This window comes from Mixophyes fleayi, chromosome 2 (genome assembly GCF_038048845.1).
Source record: "Mixophyes fleayi isolate aMixFle1 chromosome 2, aMixFle1.hap1, whole genome shotgun sequence".
Lineage (NCBI taxonomy): Eukaryota > Metazoa > Chordata > Amphibia > Anura > Limnodynastidae > Mixophyes > Mixophyes fleayi.
This window is the reverse complement of record NC_134403.1, coordinates 75,290,049-75,315,433: the sequence shown is the minus strand read 5'-3', so window position 1 is coordinate 75,315,433 and position 25,385 is coordinate 75,290,049. Positions and strand designations below refer to the sequence as shown.

Below are 25,385 nucleotides of genomic sequence, written 5' to 3'. Positions count from 1 at the left end.
CCGTGTTTGTTACAATTAAATACATACAGTTAGGTTAGGGTAAACTATTTTTTTATTTAATTTGCTATTTAGATATTACCTATGTTCATATCAAATATTCAATTATACTTATGCATTTGTATCAGATATAACACTTGTACTTTCCTTAATGTAAACAATTAATACCTGTTTGAGATATGTGCTCCCAATGCTGCTGGCGATTTGCTAGCCTGGGGTGCGGGGTGTAATGGGAACCCCAGTATTCACCAGAGACCCACACAAGGGAATGAAGGACTTTGTCATGAAGAACCCTCTTGGCTCCTAGGCAGATCTTGCTATAAACTAGCAAGGAATGGTCAGAAACTAGCTACAAACAGGCTGCTGTTGGGTCTGGCAGATCAATGTCAAAGTAATTAGCTCTCAAAAAGTAGGCAGGCTGTACAGGTTAGTAAATAGTACATGAGAGTGAGGCAAACTGTCATAACATATACTGATTGTATATAGTAAGTCAGGTTAAATACACAGGACAATATACACACATCTAAGGCAATGTTTCCAAAATACAGTCCTCAGGGATGCCTAACAGAGTAAGTTTTCCATTTCTCCTTGCAGTACCACAAGTGTCTTCAATACTTACAGACATTGTAAAAGATACACATGTGGTATTTATTATGTCACTTGACAGATCATCGTTTGATTTGATTGTTCAGCAGAACTATAAATCTTGTTCAGCTATGGAATGACGTCCTTCCAATTCTGCAATGTCTATGCACTCACAATCAGGATCTCCATAGAATTACAGAGTCATGATCTTTTCAGTCAACGGTTATGATAGACAGATGAAGAGCACAGATCTGAGAGCAAACGTTTTAAAACATGTATAGTGTGTACGCCTGAATCTGCATGCTGCTTGGGACCTTTTTTTTTTTTTCAGTCGTTGGAACAAATCACTGTAGATAACACATTGGTCATAAAATTCTGTAGTGTATACCCAGGCTAACTGTATGACCCATTATTACAGAAAGGTAGTTTATTAATTTGAAATATACTTGTTAATTACTTATTATGAAGGGCAGTCGCAGGAGACAGGAGGACATTTTTTTTACAATATGCAAATGGAATTTTAAGTTTTTCAATTAGGTTAGGCGTCAGACCATCTCAAGGTTTAAACCGTCATTGAACTTTATTATAACTCTCATCCACCCTCTCATGAATGTCACAGGAGCCCAGGAACACCTCCTCCTCTCCTGCCTCAGGTCCCAAGGCAAAATTGTGCTGCTCCCCCTACTCATGCAAGAAAACCAGAGTCCTAAAGACTTAGTTCCCCCTCATGATGACCCAATCTGACCTGACCATGCCCCTTAATGATTTGGCTGTCGCCTGTGCACAAAAATGCAGCTGGGCATAACAGTTCTTAAGGTAATTATGCCATGCTTTAGATACATAGGTTACAGTGTTGTTACCTGCTAATTCATGGAAAATCCAAGATAGAAAAAGCTGGAGGCAGTCCTTTTGTTGAACCAATATTTATGATAGAACAGTTTAAGCATTCACAAAGAATAAGAGATGTTGGCTCACTCGCAATTTTGCCTAAGAATACAGCCATGAATAAAGAATGGTACCAAAGCATCCTCCAAGAGCAACTTCTCCCAACCATCCAAGAACAGTTTGGTGACGAACAAGGTCTTCTCCAGGATGATGGAGCACCTTGCAGGCAAAAGTAATAACTAAGTGGCTCGGGGATCAAAACATCAAAATTTTGTTTTCATGGATAGAAAACTCCCCAGACCTTAATCCCATTGAGAACTTGTTGTCAATCCTCAAGAGGTGGGTGGACAAACAAAAACCCACAGATTCTGACAAACTCCAAGAATTGATAAGGCAAGACTGGGTGGCCATCAGTCAGTATGTGGCCCAGAATTTGACTGACAGCATGCCAGGGGAAATTGCCAGGGTGAATTGCAGAGGTCTTCAAAAAGAAGGGTTAACACTGCAAATATTGACTTTCTGCATAAACTTAATGTAATTCTCAATAAAAGCCTCTGACACTTATGAAATGCTTGTAATTTTACTTCAGTATACCATAGCAACATCTGACAAAAACAATACTTGTCATTCTCAAAACTTTGGCTCATGACTGTATATTCCACATATGTATTGCATGTATCCTGCAGTGTCTTATCTGTCAGAGAAGAGCTTTCCTAGACCTGTATTCAACAGAGATGCTTCTTCAGATCAGTTCCTAGTAGAATACAGATGTGTGTATGTCTGAATTACATGCACTAAAAAAAAAAAAAAAAAAAAAAAAGAAGCAATTTACATTTGTTTTGTGTGCCTTAAATAATCAGGCTCTCCCTGTGTAGTTTGCTTCATATCAGGATTTTTCAACAGTTTTTTTAATTTTTATTTTTTTAATATGTAACCCTATGTGATGGCAAATGTGCAACGTAAATTTTATGTAAAGTTAAGTGTGTTTAATTATAATACCCCTAATTTATTTACAGTGCTCCCTAATTAAGTAAATGTGTACCAAGCCAAATTAATTTAAATGTTTTAAAAGTTCCCCTTTTGTATAGGTTTTTTCTTTACTGATACATATAATGGTATTTTGAGTTATATTAACAGACTGAAGTACCCCTTGAGTCTATCTGAGTTAACCCTTGGGGTACACATACAGGTTGAAAACCTAGACCTTATTATAATGTGCGTTCACAAGCCCTGGGGCTGGCTCTTATCTCCTAATAGCAGTGATTTGCTCACAGCGAAGAGAGCCAAAAACATTCTGCTTTTTGGTTTCTGCATCTGGCCTGTTCACAAGACACCGCCATTGTCAGATAAGAGATATCCCTGGGGCTCAGTATTAATACATGGAAGAGAGTGGATTATGTTCCACCGGGATCCTCGATCACATTTTTGTTGTTTGTTACAGCCTCAGTCTATTCAGAATGAGCGGGGAAACAATATCAGCACAATGTTCATGTCCTAAATTAACACATGTATAGAAACCCTCTGGTGGGATTTATATGACTAGTAACACATTGTTTGCATGTGTTTTCTTATATATAAGGTGCTGTATATGTTATGCGATCGAAGTGGCTGCTCATATTTATTATGCATGACCAATTCTTGGCGATATTAAGGTAATTGAGCAATATGGCCACTGTATATGCCCAATCACGTCATAGGGAATCTTAAGATCCAATGTAACACAAACGCATTGTGTTGAACTTTGTCACATTGATTTTCAGAGTTGACATGATTTAAACTGCGTGATCCTGCGACCATTTAAAAACCTGATGTAAATAATTCCAGATTTAAAATTGAATGTAAAGTTTTACACCCCTAAGAAGAATGTTCTCTGAATCAACATTGTTACTGTCTCCTCCTTCCTTCCGTTAGAAACATGTGGATAAAACCATCCATGTTTAGCGTTTCCCCACTGTGTGGCTTTGGGAAATTGGGGGATTCTATTAGTTGATGGGCGGGGACTAATGAAATAAAAATGTATTAGGTGCAGTTCTCCTTTAGGTCTATCTACTTCGTCTTCTAAACTATTGTATTGTATGTCATGCTTTTTCAGCGCCTGTAATCATTCTATCCCTAAATATGTTAGTTATTGTGTGGGAAGTTGTACATGTATATTTAAGAATAATACAAGAAGCATTTTCATCACAGGTCATCTCATCTTAGTGGCCACATTTTAGCCATACACCTTTTTACTACGAATGTGTATTTAGAAATATATGTGTGTGGAAGTTTCCTGCTGTAAGTTCAAACCCAATTGTATGGTCTTTCTTTAAAAGGAGAAAAAAATTCATATGTGGGGAGGGGTTATTTTTTAGCCGTAGTCCCGCCCCTTAGTAGGTCGACATAGGCCTCCATGTAAGTTCTCATAGGGTCCAAAATACATGGCTCTTCTTCAATAGACAGTCACACAGTTTGAAGATATTCCTACAAGAGGGCCTGACTTACAACTTTGTTCTGGATTATCTGGACCTATAAGAGGGAACTTGGCCATCTGACCTATCCATACTAAGTGAATGTCAAATAGGTGTTATACACATACAAAACATATACTGATTTGACTTTTCAATAATTAATACGCATATGACATCCACACTGCTCATGGAGTTAACTACATAGGTTCTAATGAACCTTAGGGATCACAGGACTTTACGGGCATTCTTAAAATAAAGAATCATTGAGATGGTTAAGACCATAAGACCAACTTAACCAACATTCACTAACTCAGAATTTTGCAGATTATACAGTTCTCTGAGAAGTGTTACAACTTTTTTTTTTCTCTAGTACATTCATAAATCTACATGAACATATCTGCACCCCAGGAAATATATTTTAGTTTTACTTAAATAATTAATTCAATCAATAGTGTTATGCAAAACTGGTATTACACTGATTATAATATAAAGTACTACATTTATCTGGATAAGCGAGATCAATATGCCTTTTATTTACAAGTGAAAAAAGCATTATGTATTGTATGTTGACAATTCAACATGGCACAATGTAATGAATGTGGATTTAACAAAATGAATACATACATAACTGAACCAGGTCTTTATATGCAGTGTCATCTCTTGCAGATCAGTGATGGGCAACCAGATATAGTTCAGGGCCTCCAGCCATCAAGAGGGCTGCACATTGCCCTTAATTTCAAGAAGGAAAACAGTCCATGACAAGGCAGAGAATAAGTGAGATCTGGAGCCCTCACACTTCACCTCCCCTCTAGGATCTCCCCGAGGGTAGAATAAAAAGTTTTCATGTATGGTTTTGTACATATTATACTAATATGATTAGTCTTGTATATTAAACTAAGGAAAGCACGTCTGATTGGTTGCTATGGCTTACAATACATTTATTTGCACCCCGATATTAAATATACCCAACGTCTACCAACACTGAATACAGTCATTTTGTTGTCTGAACCAATAATGCATCAGAATGCAGCTTTTCAAATTACTAGGAGTTTGCAACCTCACCGAGGCTAATAAGTTACCTTGTACCTCATGCCTCAGTGGTCACCAGTTCCTAGCTAATTGATCAGCACATGCACACTTTACATACTTTAGTGGTACAATTTGGCAATTGTAGCATTAGAGGTTTTAATCATTAGAAACATAAAAGTTTCTGTATTGATATAAAAATGTGTATAAGAAAAAACCAAAACAAATAAATCGCCAGCCATGATTAAAGTTCACATAATCTCTTTAATACTGTGTAATACTTTTTCCTTTCAAAATACAGTATTTTTGAGGTAGACCATCACAGCTCAAGAGCATCCCAACATTAAAAAGACATGAAATAAATACTTCATGTACAATACTTTGCAAAATGAGGTAGAAATGGTTACAGAAGATATGACACGGTCAGATGAGAACCTCTACATTAAACACAGTACCACTTTTTGGAAAACACACTTCAATTGCTGGAGAGGCCTGCAATTCATATAGGAGCAATGAAATGCAAGATATCGAAGCGGAGTAAGACTGAGAGTGTGTGCACAGTAGATGAAAGAGAAATTGTTAGGTTGCTCTGATTTAGGTATGAACTGGGGAAATGGGTATGACCTCCTGTGGCCTGTTAGGCTACGTCTACATAGGATTTCTGTAACATGCTTACTAGCGTTTTTATTAGTAGCTGTACCCATGACCACAGAGACAAGGCATGCATCATTGTCCATGCTAGGACACAGCATCTTCTTAAAGGATACAAATGGGAGCATTTTTTCTTTAGATTCACATAAAAGTTAATGATGATATCCTTTGGAACGTATGTGAAATGCTTCAATTACACAAAAAAAGGAAGAAAATGTATGTAAACTAGTCTGGCAAGAAAAGAAATATAGATGGCCCCAGATATTATTGATGATGATGCATTTGGTCAATAAAGAAACCTTCTTTACCGATAGTCTGTAGGACAACATTATTTGCCATTTCTATGAAATTTCCCATGTAATGTAATTTTTGTACAACTTGTTAAGCATCAGTACTGCAGGACAAGTTTAGGCCAAAGAGGCATAAAATATTATTAGATACCTTCTACAGGTAATCATTTTCTACTGTACCATGACAGATTCAAATCTAACTCCTATGTACATTTTAATTATTTCATTTTAGAACCGAACAATTCATAGAAACGGCTGGGTGCTCTTTGGAGGACAGCTCCATATTTGTATGAAACCAGGCTTAGGCAGCTTGTTTCTCCCTAGCTTTTGAAGTAGAACAAGTCACTTCCAAAGCTTACTGGGAGTTGTAGTTTAAAAGAAACAGCAGAGCTACTGTCCAATCAACACACTCCATTGGGCAACAGTACACTGGCTGAATGAGACTGTTGAATGTCTGTTTTGTAAAGTACAGTATATAGCGAGTGTTATCAAGTCCAAACCATCTCTTAGTGAAGGATGGCATCATTTTGAAGTTGTGTGTTATGGCAACCCTGCTATAGGTCAGATATCCACTACAACAGAGAAATAATATACAACTTCTGAGTCTTAACTTACACATTGCTCAATTATACACATTATACTAGTTCTTTAGACAATTTTAAGCTATTTCAGCATCACAAGAAAAAAAAAAAAAATAGGAGCTAATTTTACACATCTGCTGTGACAGTAAGTTTGTGCTGAAATGTTATTAGCATGACCCAAGAATTCCAAGGGGACATTTATCAAGCTGCGGGTTTGAAAAAGTGGAGCTGTTGCCTATAGCAACCAATCAGATTCTAGCTGTCATTTTGCAGAATGCACTAAATGACTAGAATCTGATAGGTTGCTATAAGCAACATCTCCATTTTTTTCAAACCCGTAGCTTGATAAATTTACCCCCAGAGGTTAGATTGCCATCAAGTAATTTCAAGTAATGATGGTAATGAACTGCAAGCAATGTTTTTTGTCTAGGATATGTGTTATTAGAATAAGCACTTTGTTAATGTAATTAGCCAGGACTTTGTAAATCTGGAAAAATACTAACGCATTTCAAAATTGTCAATTATGTAAAAGAAATAAAAACATTTTAACCCTTTATAAGCGCTCTGTTAGATTTTTGCAGTGAATTATTGTAGGACCACACAAGGCCCCTGACAACGAAGTACAGCTAGAGTACCATAGCTGTTGTAACACAACAGTGCTGTAATTGCACTATAAACAGTTGAAGACAAAGTGGAGAGTGAATGTCTATCTTCTGATATAGCATCTCGAGTTTCCAGGATTAAAACTCAAGAAACAAAACAAAAAAAACAACAACATTCATGTCATAAAGGTGCTAGCCAAGCTAAGACAGAACAAGGTAATATTGTCAGAAGGTGGGGGCATGGGGGACCATATAACAGCAGCTTTAGCCCTAAACAGTTGGAAATAATTTATCCACAAAGAGAGTATTGTTTGTAAGTGGTGTGCTTCATGCACTAACCCCCCGAGTAACACAGAAAGCTTGTATTTCAGTGCCAGATAAGTCTTTTTATGCCGGTGGAGAATTCTTTAATTTGATGCATTCATTTCCTGAGCCAAATCCAAGGCTGGGGACACTCTATTATAGGGCTAAGTAGAATTTACTGGCTGTGTACTATGTATTTATTGTTGCGTATAAAGTGATGAGGAAATTACTAGAGATAGATGCATTTGTGTGTGTTGTGTAAGAGACGGAGTTCTAACAAAAGTCTGCAATGTTATTCTAGTTCATTCTAGCGGTCTCAGGACAGCTAGTAACCACAATCTCTTGATATAGTCATCTTTATGTACTATCCCTACAAATATGAGCTCTATACACTGATATTTACATATAGAAATATATATAAAAACATTTTTACACAAGACTATTGGGGGTTACGGGTCCTCAATTTTTCTGTCCATACTAGAGGTCTTTCAGGTTTTTATTTCTAAAAGTAACCCAGTGTTCATTTCCTTTTCTGTAGTTTGGAAGACCCCCGACTATAACAATTCATTAACAATACACTTTAACTGTTCTCTGGCACAGAATCTTACTGACTTTTGGGACATGGGGCCTGATTCATTAAGGATCTTAAATTAAGAAGTTTCTTATTTAAGTCTTCTGGACAAAACCATGTTACAATACAAGGGGTGCAAATTAGTTTTCTGTTTTGCACATAAGTTAAATACTGACTGTTTTTTCATGTAGCACACAAATACTTGATAGCTTATTTGTACACTGAAATTTAAAGTTGATATTTGTGTACTACATGAAAAAACAGTCAGTATTTAACTTATGTGCAAAACAGAAAACTAATTTGCACCCCTTACATTGTAACATGGTTTTGTCCAGGAGACTTAAATAAGAAACTTCTTAATTTAAGATCCTTAAGGAATCAGGCCCATGGTGTATGGGATCTTATTTCAAGAGCTAATACAGAAAGTGTACTAAATATAGGCAAATGTTTTACTAAAAAGAACACTATGCAATAGGTCTCCTATTTTAATGTAATTAACTATAGTCAAATATAATGTTACTCTTCTTTCCACTGCTGTAAAATCAATACAAAGCATTTGCTAATCCACTTTAAATAGCTCTTATGGCCCAAAATGGTTAATGGCCTGCTGTGTCCCGAATGTGTTGACTATAAAACAGAGAGTAGCCAAATAATACAAAATGAGAATGTCAGTTTTTATAAAATCCTTAGTGAGATTAAAAATACAAACTGGATTCCCAATTGTGCTATTATTGAAAATATTTGATGTCTGGATTATTGGTTATACTTCCATCAGGTTTCGTTAACAAAGAATGTGTCCACTATAATCTCATATTGCCATATCATTCTTTGAGCTGCACATACATTTGTGAAAGGCTTTTAAAAGCCGTAATAAATGGATTGGGTATATTTCATCTGTCTTCTGAATCACAGGCTCTCCAAAATGTACCGCTAATGTCCTCAACTTCTTAATGATTAACTACAACAGCTGTCCCTTGGATGTGAGAACGACCAGTGTCTTTACCAGAGATCAATGAGACATTAATAACAGTTGGGGAGTCCTCAGGAACATTCCTTTAGTTGAGGTAGTTAGGAAGGGATGAAGGGACTATGGCACCAACATACAAGGGACGGGTTTAATGTGGAAGAGGGGCTTAGTTATGTTGAGGCCATAGTGAAAAGCATGAGCTCTTGACAGTGTGAGATTGCCACTGATGATGAAGGGTGCAATTAATTAGGCACAAAGCAATCATAAGCCCGATTCCTGAAACATTTTTACCACGCTGTAATTAAACCATGTGAAAGTGCAAGGAGACATAAATTAACACAAAGAGAGGTCTGTAATGGATTTATAGCTGTTTTGGTTTATTTGTGGTTAACCACTGAATTAGGATTGTGTGGCTTTTATTACTGTAATGTAATTGCTGACTGCAAAAAAACAGTTTAAAAAAAGAGAAGTAGATTTAAGATACAGGTTGACCAGATAATTTGAAAGACAGAGAATCTTATTAAATTCACTAATATACAAGTTTAGCCCGGTGTCACAAAAGGTTTTTTTTGTGCCCTAAAATGGATAGAATGATAACTTTGCATACATAAACATTATTATTTTGGGATTACCTTTGTATAGTTGTTAACTAGCTAAATAATCCTTTTTACTGCAAAGTCAATCAGCTAAATGTGGTTTTGTGTTATGCATCAAAACTGCTTTCTGTGTTAAACACTTCCAAGGCTTATTTAACAACATATTGTAAATGGCAAAACTCTGCTATAGGCTAAAATAAACAGATCGCTACTTTCAATATTCTATAGATACCAATAAAGGGGCAAACCTGGCCACTTGGCTCCAGTGTCTACATGTATGCACACTTGGCCACATAAATATGCAGTCAAGTTGGGGAGATTCAGATGTTCAGCACCAAGGCTGGATCTAAGGGAGCAACAAGCGCTTTGTCATATTCCGTCTGTATTTTCTGCCAGTTCTGATGAGATATTGATGGGGATTGAAGGTGGATTTGGTCCTACACATGCAATGACTTCAGGCCAATATTGATTCTACTATTTGTACCATTTTAATAAATATGCTTTACATTGCTTTGCATTCTGGCTTGGTAGCTGCTTTTTCATGCAAGTGGCAACTTTTATGTTGACAAAACATTTGCATTAAAAATGACACCACTACCAGTTAACATCCAGTCATAATGAACATGAAAGTCATTTGACTACAATCGGAAGGTACTGTTTGTGTTTGGCAATATTGCCAACAAAGTTGGAGATTATTATGGCATTGTTTGTACTGCTGTACTTCCACAAAACATGATCCTTCATCCAATTAGCCTTTTCAAGAATGTGGCATATGTTGGGGCGGATCCATGCGGTTACCAACTTGCCAAATTTGATCTTCAAGAGAATGCTACAGCCCTTCGCTATGCCAAGGAAGTTGTAGATTTTTGCAACAGTAGAGTGCAGCATATTTACCACACCAGGCTGAATATACGTATACTACATTGAAACCTATTCAAAAGTTGTACTGTACAAAATGAAATTATGAGCATCTTTGGTGTAAATCAAAATTAAAACAAAGTATAATTTTAATAATTTTGTCTCCAGATTGTATTGCAGAGAAAGCTAGGAGGCAAACAATGATGTACTATAAAACTAATAGAACTTCTATTACAATATTTCAAAATATTATTCACTAACAAACTTTGGTTTAAAGAGAACACATTTTCACATGGAAATGAGGCATACACAAATAGACAAACAAGACCACCAGTGATCAGTAAACAATTTGTAGGCAAGAATGGACACCACATATAGTAAATATGGATGTACAGTACTGTGATTTGGCATTCTATGTAAGAGTGAACAGTAATCTATCCCTAAAGGACAAAACACTTTGGTATTTTACATTCGTCATTACTTATACACTATGAGTTCTTTGGTCATTTAACATTGTTGCTTTTTAACATGTTTCTAGTAAACTAATGAATTGCAACAAGTGATAAATAAATTAAAAAGAGTCACCTATATTTTTGTGCATTTTATGAACAAGCTATATCATTAGTGTACTAGTTGCCTACACAAAGAGGAGGCATCTATTCTGTGTACTAAACCAATATTCATGAGAAGGTAGACTATGAATTCACTAGGTACTACTGTCTCTCATCTTTATTTTCTAATGAATCATTAGGCTGAATATAGCTTTAACCCACAAAATAGTCATCTCCAATATATGAAGGTGACTGGTACATTTTAATAGCAGTACATTTGAACAGTGTAACTGCCCCCTTTATGAAGTATAAGAGGTATAATACTTTTGGGTAGATGGACATATACTGTAATGAAAGGCATAATGAAGCTGTGGGTAATACTGTGGTATTACTCAAGCAAATAAATGTATGTAACAGCTGTAAACATTCTTAACACAGGAAAGACTCATGTGAATTCGTGACAAAACAGTGAAATGCAGTAAATATCATCCAAAAAGTGGTACTGACCATGTGTTCCAACCTACCGTGCTATTGACACATTTTGAAATCACATTACTCCATCAACACTACAGTAACAATATAATAATAATAATAATAAAAAATAAAAGAAATAAAAAAAGAACTGGATAAGAACCTTTGTGGGACATTTTGTTTGTGATAACTGGAGTGAAAGAATTGGCAATACATTCAATCCTGGTAACAACTTCAAGTACTTGTATGGTCTCTAATTCAATTGATCTTGTTGAAAACACTGAGTCCTATAAACATTCTTTTGAAAGTAAACTTTTCCTGAGTATTTAGAAATAAACATGAAAAACATAAAAACAAGTAAAAAAACAAAAACAAAAAAACCACAAATGGTTCCTCAACTTAACTAGCAGTGTACTTTTCTTTCCATCCCTTCTTAGTTGTTGGTTCTTGAGCCTTGTATGATGCAATCCATTGCTGCTCCTGGTCACCTAATTTATACCAAGTGAGAATAGGGCTCCCCAAAGTGCCATGAAGGGGCTATTATATTATGCTGATAGAAAAAAAATGACATATGAGCAAAGAGGCTGAGGTCAGCCGGTGGTAACAAGTCCTTGAGATTACGTTACCCTCACAGAACATCTCAATTCCTGTTACCAAACTACAGTGGCACCGCCATCATCTGGAAATAAATAGAAGATATCCTGAGTACAGTGAAGAGCTACTTTTTTCTTACAGGTTTCCAAATGTGAAAAAATTAAAAACAAAAACTTGAACCTTTTTTTTTTTTCCTGAAAAACATTCAATGGAGTGGATATATCTATACAAATATGTATATATATACACACACGGACTGTAAAAAAAAAAAGAAAAAAAAGATGCCTGTTGCTTGACATCAAATTGTCACATTTAGGTTTAAAGGAAAGGAAAATCTCTTCTTCTTAAAAGTCTCCACTCATGTTGAGGACTCAACACACGCACCCACAAACAAAAACCAAATTAAAACCCTCAATGCAACATTGCCAGTGTAGTGTCAAAGTGTTCAATCAGTTTTATCCACAGTTAGTGTCTAGAGCCGTACATTTTATTCCATTCCACATATAAGTCCAATTGCTTTTGAGAGGTACCAGCTCGCAGTTTGCAGAACACCCCCTCAAAGTCTTTGTAGGACGTTGGTTGCAATTGACCTGAAATACCATGGAGATGATTGGCTCCAGCTTGCTGGCAAAGTTGAATCAGCTCGTTTCCAGAGTAGCCCTCTGTGTGCTGGACCAGTAGGGCCATTTCCCTTTCACTAAGGCAGTAGTTTTGTTGTGCCAAAGTGTGATGCAGGATTTGCCTTCTTGCAAGACTATCAGGGGGAGCTATGTAAAATCGTTTGGCAAACCTATGGTGTGCGGCTTCATCAAGGTCATCCGGCCTCTGCGAGGTCCCAATAAAGATAATGTTGTCATCAGATGAGGTAGCTATGTTATCCAAGAAAGAAAGCAGTTGGGACTTCAAATTACTCAGGTGAGCATTTTCCTCACTGATATGAGCAGAAAGTAGCAGATCAATTTCACTAATGAAAATCACAGCAGGCTGATGACAGCTTGCCATGAAAAACACAGTCTGCAAAATCTTTTCACTCTTGTTCTTCCATTTAGAGACCAGTACTGCACTGCTAAGTTTAAGAAATGTGGACCCCAGCTGGGTTGCAATGCATCTGCTCAACAGAGTTTTTCCTGCACCTGGGGGGCCAAACAGTAAAATACTTTTTGGGGGTCTGTTAGCACCAGTGTATGCACCAGGTCTTAAAATTGGCCATACTAATTCTTCTTCAATTACAGCCTTTACTGATACCTGGCCAGCTATGTCGGTCCATTGCACTGGAGGGCCACAGTCCACAATTTCATTATTGACAAGTTCCAGAATAAGGGGATCCACGTTTTTTAACTGATCCTCAGATGGGCTACAGAATACTGATGGTTTCAACCCTGAAATCTGCATTCTCTGTGCGAAGGCATGACCTTGTTCATTCCTCCTTTCACCATTAATTACAGGTGGAGTGAACTTACCAAATGCTTCACCAGATCTCAGAGGGCCGTCTTCATTGTAAGTTGGCGAGATCATTGCTTTCATCGACTGGCTGTTATACTTTCCTACTTGTTCTTCTTCCGCTGTTCGTTTTCCAGGTTTAAAGGGGACCTGAGGGCTTTCACCATTGCGACTGAAGCTATTGCCTCTGCATTCATTTGGAACACTGTCAGACATCTGAAAAGATGAATCTGAGGTAGTCTTTGGTTGTTCATAGCTGTATTTTCTATATCTGCCTTCACTCTCCTCTGTCGCTGCCATGTCGAATGCTTTCCTTTTCAAGGAACTTGACTCTGTGCTCAGAGGAGTGACTGAAATTGGTGCTAAGCTAGAACTTTGGTAAGTGTAAGCAGGGACCACAGTAGGTCTTGATGATGCTGTATGTGGTGGAAGTGGCGTGGGTGCAGCAATACCCGAAGGCAGATAACCAGAAGGATGTGTTGGGTGCATTCCCCCATATCCAGGTTGGGTTGGGTAGCTGCTGGAACTATAGTTGTATATTGTGCCTGAAGAGCTGTATCCATGAACCAATGCGGGAGAAGCATGTGCTGGCTGAAGTCCTGAGCTGTGGAGAGATGATGGGTGGTTTGGTGGAAGTGCTGCAGTGGGTTGACTACAATATCCAGATGGAAGATATGTGCCACTATAAGTTGAGGTATAATCTTGATGTGTCACAAGACCACTTGCTGGATTGGGTGCTCCACAAGTACTACCAGGGTACAGCGGATCAGGAAGGTTGCCAGATGCTATAGGTGGGCTACCCAACCCGATATGTCCATTCCCCGATTTGGAACCAGCCAAACTATCATGTAAAGAGTTTACTGTATATGAGCTATCAGACCCATGTGACATCTGCCAAGGTTCAATGTCACCCTTCTGTCCGTTAACAGGCCCAAAAGCTCCATCTGTGTAGGTACTTAGTGAAGCTCTCTCGTATGTCGAGTCTAATACCCCAGAGTATTTCTCAGCATATCTCTTTAAAAGGTTAGAAGCAGTCAGTGCAGATATGTCATCATTTGCCCAGGCATAGTTTAAATTTTGCCGACTACTTTGAAACACGTCAGACTTGTGTGCTGGAGATGTAGTTGAAGAGACATCAAGGTGCTGCTCTGGCCACTGGTTTAGGGGCTGGGCATGCTCTGGTGTCCAGTGCATCTTCAAGAGAGCTGAAATGCAAAACAAATATTCATTAAAATATTGCATTCCTTATGTCAGCAAAACATGCAGAGAAAGTAATGTATCAGCTGGACTATAATGAACTGGATTCAAATTACAATATCTTCCCCTCCCACAATATTTCTACAACCTCAGTATTAATAACACTAGCTACACATACTCACTTTAATAATCCTTTATGCAGTAACAGCTGAACACACGCAATGACAAAGAAAAACATACAAATTGTGTGCAATCCTACTATGCTAAAAGATAAAATAATGTGTATTTATAAGGTTATTCAAGCAGAAAAAAAAAAGTTTTCAACTTTAAAACATTTTCAGAACTTTCTGCATCACTGTCATAGGAAAGTCCTGCAAAATGCATAATTAACATGTCTTAATGGTATAGAAACAAAATACGCTTACCCATTAAATCAATATTTATTTATCTGGTTGAAGTGCATTTCCTGAGGTAAACAATCAGCTTCTAAATCAAATGTACTTTGCAGTCAGCTGAAAACCACAGATCTGATGGAGAGAAGAGAGATATTGAAGTATTAAAACCCATCTATACACACTTTACCACTTTGCAGTATATTGCACATTTGCCTTCAATCTATATCCAAAAATAATCATTTGATTCTTTCTGAAGCAATTGTGCTCTTCTATAAGACCAAAAGTATATAAGTAAGCATGAAAAATTATAGAAAATTTAGCTTTACCCTCTCAAAACGAGAGCGGGCGTTTATAACCAGGCTTATACTAAGGGCTCAGCAACTTGTCTGAAGGGAAGCAACAACAAAACAATAGCAGGAAACACATAACTTATATTTTACAACTTTATATCCTGATATACGTTTAGCAGATTATTTGTAACTGCAACGGCTAGCAGTAAACAGCACATTATATTAATAAACAAATAAACATTTATCTACACACAATGGTGAATTCTGAAGAAGTTTAACTTTGAAACCTTTTTGCAGTAAACATGTCTGGACAGAGCTGTGTGACATAACTAATAAATAAGTAAACAGTGCATAGTATTGTACATTTCACCATAGATTTCAATAAACATTGTATATACACATTGTGTTGCTTCCACTATATAATCTGGACCACATTTATATGGCTTTGTATTGCCTATTTTCTATCTAAGATAAGAATGTAATTGCACTATTCCCCAAATATTTCAGAAGAGTGTGAAAACTAAATTCCCCTTACACTTACAACACATTTAGTGTTGGATTTTCACCCTGGGTGTTCATCATGGAGTAAGAAAGAGTTTTTACAGAAAAACCTTGCAGAATAGCCCGTGTGCCATCAATTCATACACACTGAACAAAGGGAGTAATCAAAGCAACATGTAAGAATGTTAATCACACATCAATGTCTGCAGGATAAGTAACTTTAATTGCACAATTTTTCTGCTGATCAGTTTACCCCCACAACTAATGAACAGAGACAAGATTGAGAGACTTGCTGAGGGCAAAACAAATTCCAAAATTTGAGTGCTGGCAAGAACCTTCCCCCCCTGCACTTCTGTTGATTATATTACAGGCACACAGATCTTTCCCTATGCACAAAGTATTTCTTGCCCTCTGGCTAAGAATACTGGCTTTCCCAACATCTGCATGAGCAAGTCCCTCTGGAACTATTGTTGTCCTTCTGTGTATTTTCTCCATTCGCCTTTTTCATAAAGACCATGGGGGCTAGTCAAACTAAAGGGGGTTGGGGAAGCACGCGTGTACTATTCACTCGCAGTGCAGCTTTTAAGCTACTTTGTGGTTACAGCACAATTAGATTACCTAATGCTTTAATTGACTTATACAGCATCACAGCTTCCATTTTGGATATCAAACCTACACAAGAGGATTTAAACAGCAGCCCTGCGAGGCTTTATCCAGCACAGCCGCCGTTTACTTGCCATTATTAAAAGTGCCACGGATAGGTAAACGGTCATTGCTGATGGCAGTCTTATCCCAATAGATCTTTTTTCATGAAAATGAGGCCAGATTTTTCTATTGAAACTTCCTACAGTGTGATGATTTAAGGCAGAGTTAAATCTTTTAGAAAGTGCCCTCAATGGTGCCAGAGCCAGGGCTGCAGAGACAAGAGAAGAGAGGATATCAGGGGCCTCGCTGCAAAATACAGGGGACCTGCAAGGGGGAAATCATTACACCACATTCTATTGGGATAACCTAGAAAAATCCTACAGCATTCAATTGATTTCTTTGCAATGCTGCAACCAATTCCTCAACCATATAGACTAAATATGTGATACAGGCAACATATAAAGCACTTAAAAAGTGGGCATCTGTCCTATATAATCCAAAATTATATTCACAATTGTAACAGAACCGAACATACAAACAGTGGGCATCACAAACACATACAACTTTTAGAATTCTATGATGCTGGTGGGTGGCCTTCTGTGCTTTCTGTAAGGGACTTGAAAAAGCAGTGTGAAATTTCTAAAAAGCTCTCAATATAGTAGGTCGCTACTGATAACAGCTATTTCTTGCCCCAGTCAGCACCCTTTAATCTTCTGGTTGGGCTTTAGTTATGAGAATAGAAGATCATTTTTAAAACATAAGGTATCATAAGAGTTCAAGATGAAAGGAGCTTTCAGAAAAAGTAGAAAGCAAAAGCAAGAGTGTCCACTGACTGTACTCCAGAAAATTGGCAGAACATTCTTCCACCACATAGATGTGAAGGAAAAAAAGTAAAGTCATTTAGCTGTACAAAAGCCTCTACTTACAATGGACATCCATGTCCAAGACTTTTCATCATATCAGAAATTGAGATCATGTGAGCAACCTCTGATTTTACCTATCACAACTAAAAATACCACTGTTCCTTTTAAAGCACTTCTCATCTTCTCCCACTCTAACACATTCGCTCACTATCTTAACATGTAATATGACTATATACCTTTTTAAAGGGTTGCCAGGTCATCCATTTAAAAACACATGTAATTTGCATATACTGCATGGCCCCATTGTAATTAGGTCATATACATGCTGCATGACTGCACAGTATAAACTGCAGACCAATAACGACCAGGATTATTCATTCATTCCCCTACTCATGATTCATGTACCACAATTAGGAATCTCTTCAGCGGGTTCCTTAACTTCAGCCATTAGCTTGATAAATGATAGCTCCATATTATTTATAAAAATTTCAGTAGGACATCAATGAAGTGATATATTATTATTTATTATTACCATTTATTTATGTAGCGCCACTAATTCCGCAGCTATTAAAGGCAGCTGAAGACATGAAACAGAAGTGAAAGATGGGAGGATAAATAATGGGATTTGGTTTCCCCACGCACAACAGGTAATGAAATCCAAGTGTTTAAAAAGCACAAAATGTTAAAGTAGATGAAACCAAAGTACAAGTTCCTGGGAAGAAATACCAGAGTGAGAGGCAGATAAAAATAAATCAGCATGCTGCAACACGGGGTAATGGTCAACGATAAAATAATAATAATAAACACAATTGCGAAGAGACAAGATTAAATTACATTAACTCAATTACAACTCAAGCCTAGGATTGGGGGGAAGGGCAAATTATCCAAGGACCAAGCTTTTTCAGCTTTTTAATTACAAAATGTAATTTGCAAAAAATTAAATAAAAAAAAATAAAAAAGAGGTCACTAGCTCCTTTTGCCTCTACCATTATTCATCCGAGCATAGAGGAAACATATCTGCTGTCACCCTCATACAGTAAGTGCCTCCCAGAGCCTGCTGTGCTAGCTGCTTACTGGACCTACAGTAAGGCAGGCTCTGGGAGGCAGGCTCCGATCATTTCCTGTTTGTGCTTGAGGGGGCCAAGATCAGGAAAAGATACAAACAATGGGATTTGTGCAATGAGAGGTGTGATTTGTATAATTGGGGCTCTGTATATAAAACATCTATTTTTCCTGTAGCAACATAGAAAAGCTCTGAACCCCCTACTCAGCATTAAACATCCCCACAAAGTAGTACACACTCATACTTAACTACATTGTCACTGGGCAAATTGGAAGAGTATGTGTACGCTGCAGCAAACTGCCCAAAAGGGGACATGGTGATGCTCCCCGGGCCTGCTTGTGCTTCTGAAGATGCCCCATCATCATCATTTATTTATATAGCGCCAACATATTCAGTAGCGCTTTACAATTGGGGACAAACATAGTAAACAAACTGTGTAAAACAGACAAAGAGGTGAGAATGCCCTGCTCACAAGCTTACAATCTATGGGCCCCAACCAAGCAACCCTCCATTGTAGCATATCAGGAGGTATGTGCTATATAAATATAGTAAAATACAAGCACTTCAGTTGTTAGTGGTGCGATATGTTATATTGGGGGACACCTCAGTATATTTTCTCATACCTCAAGTTATTTTCCGCATCATTTCAGAGATATATATATTTTTTTATAAGCATTATTCAAGAAAATGTATGTTATGTGCCGTGATTTCCCTGTTCTCACAGTGGAATAAGTCATTGTGCAGCGGAGCGGAGTCATGACAACGCAAATCACGTCATCCGCACCCTGATGACGCGAAATGCATCATCAGAGAAGGCAAGCATGGAATATTATAATCCTCTTATCAGTCCAATCTAAATTATGACTTATCTTCGGTTCTTAGAATTAACATGAATTTGTCTGTAAACAGCTTGCTTGCCTATGACACATCTGCCTGGGGAAGGAGCTCATCATTGGATTTTCATCAAGCAATGCTTACTTAGTCTTTGAACAAAAAGTGATTCCCCTCTCCATTGACTGTACAATGTTTCACATTAACCGTAGTACAGAAATAGAAGTTCTAATGTCAAAGTAGCAGGAAGATTTTAACACAATAACACATGACAGGGAAATGTGGCTCTAAAAAAGAAAGCACAAATTAAAAAAAAAAAAAAACACACGATCTGTTTGGACTTACTTGGAGAACTGTCTTAAATAACTGGTAAGATCTTGGATTCATTATGAACCAACACCAACCAATATGCTCCACAAACAGTCTCTCCTGCTGCACCACCAGGTACATGAGTTATATCTAATTACACAGTGTGTGAACATTACCTGAAACCAAGAGGGTAGAAACAAAGAACAGATTGGCAATACAGCCCATAGTGGTCAATCACCTTTTTTGTGTTCATTGTGTGTGCTTATTTTTTAATTGTCTTTGCAATAGTCTTAGGTTATATTTTGTCTGACCAAGGAATATATAGTTCACAGATTGCTACAAAAAGAAAGAAGAAAAAAATAGATCTAGTGGCGCTAAAACTATTTTTAAATATTATTAAAAATGTAATGGGTTTTTTGTACAATGCCAAAAGCACTGGAGTTGGGATTTCCTCCTGGTAGGCAGACCTGGTATCTTCCATGGGACAATTAAAGCTGGATACACACTACAGGTTTTTCACCCAATTATCGTGTCAATCACACGATAAATGACTTTTAAGTCCAATATTGCATTAATATGTAAGCTCCCACGATCATGTTATTTCACATCAAATCACATCATATTATTTGATTTGATTTGATAACCAGAATAAAAACCTCTATAAATGATGGAACAATGTCTGGCAAAGTGTGTGTGTGCACTCCATACCCGCAGTGTAAGCAGATCTCCATAGAGTGTGACATCACAATGTTTTCAGCCGATGGTTATGACAGATGAGGAGCACAGTGCACACATGAATCGGCGTGCAGATCCGGACTTTCAGTTGCTGGTAAAATCGTTAACGATATTGAATCTGTAGTGTGTACCCAGTCTTAATAAGCCTTCTCATGCAAGACATTACTATTAGATCCATGCGGACACAGATCTAATTGTAAGTGCTATTGTATTATGTGCTATTCAAGTGTCTGACTCCTAAAGGTCTTCCCTGCTTAGAAACAAAAAAAAACAGTAAAAATGAGCAATACTTTTCTAGGATTGCTCTAATTATGGAATAAAATAATAATAATAATATAATATGCTATATAAAATTATATTTCATGGTTTGCCCTTAGCTAATGGAAAAAATTAAAGCTATGTCAATATGTTATCGAAAGACACACCTAACATCCCACAAACCTTAATAGGTTACATCATTTTAAGAGTAATTCCTGACAACGCCAACACAAGAACAGAACCCCCCATATATATGGGTCTGTTCATAAATATGGGTATTTAAACTGCAATAGTCTGGAATTATAATAATTATCCGTAGGCCATATTTGTTGTGGTGTTTTGTGTATATAGCTCTTACTAATTCACCCACCCTTCCAAGGGTCCTTGGAAATAGCTTACATGTGTTAGCTAGTATCCATTAGCAGCAGGGAAGGGCAAGGAGCTAAACTAGAGGATTCACCTTAAATTACCAGACTGTATGCAGAAAACAAAACAAAATACACCCATTTTAGAACTAAGCAATCACAAGCATCTCAATGCTCAGTTTAGAGCCATGGTGAATGTTTAAGGCCTGTGTTTACAGTCATTAGCAGTATTTTGACACACAAACACAATGAAAAAAAAAAAAAGAAATAAAACAGAGCAGCAGCCTGACAGGTGGACGAAGAGTTGCAAGGCCTAAAAAAAGGGGGGAATGAGTTTAGAATAGGACAGATGTTTCAATGCTCGTTCTTGGCAGTGTGAGAAAATGCCTGTCCAGTGACCAAATGGCATCTCCGATTCCCACCCTGGCTGCTCGTCCATTATCCATTGCTGAAGACAAAGGATTGATAGAAGGTGGGGAGGGGTGGACTCTATTGTTCCTCCTGGCTCCTAATTATGGAAATCTTGTTAATCTATTCAGCAGCGTCCTAAACTGATCTTTTGTTCCAGGCTCTCTCAACTTGGTGCTACTGCTATATAAGGGGGATCTAAACAAATCAGTGGGGAAAAGGGGGACATGTCCCTAAACCAATCAAATTTTACCTCCATCCCAAGCTAAATTCAGGGTACAAATATTTATTTAGTTGCATTAAGCAACCGACTTCCCACTGGACCCCAATGCTCTGCGGGAAGTAGTCAGACCTGTGTTAGCAGTAAGTCTGCTGCTGGACAGCCATGTTCAGATGACAATACAATTTGTGAAATGGGATTACTGGATGGCGGTATTTAAGGGTAACAAGGTTAACCAGACATGACATAAACCATGGACATCCAATTGTCCCTCTTACCAAATTGGTTTTCTGAAATTAAAGGCTCTAAACAAAGCTTTTATTGTAATGCTCATTTTTTGCATATTCAATAATCACTTGCACGTAGATATATACCACTAACGTTCATTCTACTTTCTTTATTATAGTATTATAGCAAAGAAAATAATTGTGGCTATAGACACATATAAAAACATTCTGTACATTATATTTTATTCTTTGCTAAAGGACACCACATGTTCTATAGTTTAGAATCCTGCTTGCTTTAGTGATGAAAATAATGACAGACATTAGGGATTTACAGCAAAGTTACTGAGTTTTAGTCCATTTTCAATGCTGAAAGTGGTTAACTAACAATGAATGCTAAATGCTCACAGCCGTAGTCACTACCTGCAATAGTGGAGTGTAATTGTTGGTTATAAAGCAGACACAGCCTGTTGCGTCTTAGGTGTGCCAGTTACAGTAGACACACAACAGTCTCCATCAATAAATGACTTTACATTTTCATTGGCACTAATGTGAACTACATCACATGGTCTTGTATGAAAAGACCACTGTTGGTTTACATTATTAAGAAGATGATCTAGACTCTAGAGCATTATAGATATGATTACTGAAACTACAAAACAATTGGAAGCAGAATCTAAAACTTTGCAGATTTAGCCATTGTTATTTTCTCACAACAGCAATTATTATTTTTCTCCTTTGAAAGTTCGTTTTAAAACATTAAGATCTCTGCACGGATCACGGTTTAATGTATTGATGGTGTGACTACACAGATTTTATCCTCATTGTAGAGATGTATGGGTTAATACACAGAGGACAAAATCATTATCCATATGGCAGCTGGTTGACGTATACATGGTCAAAAATATATGGGCTGGTAGGATGCAGCTTGCCAAGAACACGCATTTACAAACAGGTGACAGTGCTTGGACGTCAAGCTTCTGACAGGAGTAGCAAGCCCATTGCTCTCCTTTCTAATGACCAGGGGAAATAAAAGGGCTGTCATTTAGTTGACTAAGGACTGACATTTTTATCAAGGGTCCACTGTACCATATAGAAACGCACCCTTGTTATAACACTCCTGTTTGGAGAACATCCAGACAACACAGTCCAATGATTAAAAGGTAGAAAAGCTAAGAGCTTGTTTATACAGCCTCAGAATCTAGACTGATTAAATCCCATTTCCCAAGAGGAACGGTAAGAGGGAAATCGCATCTTTAACCCACATACTTAATCTTCTTGATAGCATGCATCCGTGGAGTCATGCACAACCATCTGATTCCTTGACAATTTGTCTCCGCAGCAAGGCGAGAGTCACGGACGCCTGGGATATGAGATCACCCCTGCTGGGTGTACTTGTAGAGGCTGAGTGAGGGGGAGCCACCAGGGGAGAGGGAGCGCCAAGCCACAGCTGGGAAAAGGATAACCCTTCAACAACTGCAGTATGGGCACAAGAGATATATTACATGTATTACAGTCCAAAAGGAATAGCAACAAGTTATTAAACTTCAGTTTTTATATCTAAATAAAAAAACATGACATAGTCGTAACATAAATAAATTAAAGCACACACCCCAAGTCATAATGCAATAGGACCGCAATGGAATCTTTGTGTTGGTTGGGTTCTATGTTAATGCACTACTTTACTACTCTTCATTGTGTACTAAAGTAGTGAGCACAACATCCAGTTTTAAAGGAATAGTAAATCCAAATCACCAGCGAGCAGTGAGTACATACTTGCATATTTGTTGGGGAAGGTGATCTTTCCTTTTCACATTGAAGGCTGCCATACGTAGTGGAGCGCTCACTTTTATCATTTTTCATTATTAGTCAGTACATACTGTATGGATCATTTCAACTCAGAGCAGACAATTAAAGTGTTTGGTTAAAAACCAAATACTGTCTTATTAAATAAATAACACACGTGATTTTTAATATAATTTTAAAATATAACAATCAAATTGCAGCTATGGAAATTGAGCCAATGGGGATGACATAGATGTATACAAAATACAAAGGTTGGCTTTCTCCAGGCATTACACTATGCTGTAAACCACAGCAAGCCAGCAGTGTTGCCTATAGATATAAATAAAACCCACTTCTTTTTGTACTCATATATTATCTTACAAAGGAAATTCCAGGGGGTAAATGTATCAATATGCGGGTTCTTCAACACCCGCGTGTTCAGCCTCTTCCGCGATTAAATTTCAAGTGGCGCTGCATTGTAAAGGGAAGTTAACCCTTTACAATGCAGCGCCGCTTGAAATTTAATCGCGGAAGAGGCTGAACACGCGGGTGTTGAAGAACCCGCATATTGATACATTTACCCCCAAGTCTTATTTAGCTGTCAGAATGATGTAGATGTAACTTGCAAGTCACTAGTAGTCAAACAACAAATGCTCACTTTTTACATTATTTACTGTTATTTAATCTGTCACCTCCCTTACTTGCTGCTATTTTCTACCTACTGTCAGTGGCTCCAGAACCTTTCAGCAGCAGATCACTGTGCAATCTATGTACTGCCTTCCCTGCCCATTGTCAGGGGCTCAAGTATGCAAATTACCTTGGATTATTTATCTTTATTAATAACTTTAATTTCTTCAGTGCCAACATACTCTACAGAGCTTTACAACTGGCAACAACAAATCTAATAGAACAAGAGTGTGTATTAACACACAGACAAAGAGATAAGAGGGTCTTAAAACCTACAGATTATTCATTTCAATTTCAGAATTTAACAATAGGTGATATTTTAATACCACTTTCTTTTTTTGACCAATGCTGAGCTTCCACTCAACTTGAAACTAATGCATTTTTCCTTGACAAGAGTTGAAAGCCTTTGAATATATAGGGATAGCCCAGCTAGATGATTACTGTGTAATATTTTAATTAAGATACACACCACTTCTAAATACACTGTAATTCCAGCGAACTAATGGACATATATCTACTCACACTGTACTGCCCTACGAACCATAAGAACGGAGTTAGAAACACTGAGCAAATATAACAAAATTTGATTAGGAAGAAAGTGTGTGGCTTCATTCACTGAGGCAGAACAACATTTCAATCTTGTGTCAGGATTGAATTCATGTTTCCCCTTGGGTGTCATATACTGTCGTATAACAAAGTAAGCATGCTGTTTGAAGAGCCCAGCACGCAGCTCTTCTGCATTTAAGAAACCAGAGATCTGGAATTTTGAAACAATTCGGAATGGAAAAATCAGCTATGTATCATTGTTACAAATCAGCAGAACCAAAAATAGCGGTATGCTGACTGATAACAATTAAAAAATAAATAACTAGAAAAAGCAAAAACAAGAAATACAATAAAAAAAACCTACATAAACTACAAAATATATAGAGTGCAATTTTGTATAACATACAGTAAACTGTTGTAGGATAAACAAAAATAACACGAACAGCATGATTATTATGAGGAATAATGTATGCAACAAAAGCATTTCTATACACAGCACACAAAAAAGGTTCCTTTCTGAATATAGATGTGTTTAAAAATAATAAGAAAATATGAAACAAAAAGAAAAAGAAACTGATGAACAATGCAATGACTGCCCAACATCACACATAATGGGAGTAATGTCCCCAGTACTGTAAAATGAAA

At 37.3% G+C, this 25,385-nt stretch overlaps 1 protein-coding gene across 1 annotated transcript in view; it reads right to left on the bottom strand.

Moving 5' to 3' along the window:
* Positions 1–9,621: 9,621 nt before the first annotated feature.
* FIGNL2 (fidgetin like 2) overlaps positions 9,622–25,385 on the bottom strand; it is a 61,535-nt gene continuing 45,771 nt past the window's right edge. Inside the window, exons 2-3 of the mRNA XM_075199296.1 lie at positions 15,041–15,142; positions 9,622–14,623 (exon numbers count right to left, since the gene is read on the bottom strand). Of these exons, the coding sequence (XP_075055397.1) occupies positions 12,444–14,623; positions 15,041–15,044 (2,184 nt within the window). The 5' untranslated portion in view covers positions 15,045–15,142 and the 3' untranslated portion in view covers positions 9,622–12,443. The remainder of the gene's footprint in view (positions 14,624–15,040; positions 15,143–25,385) is intronic.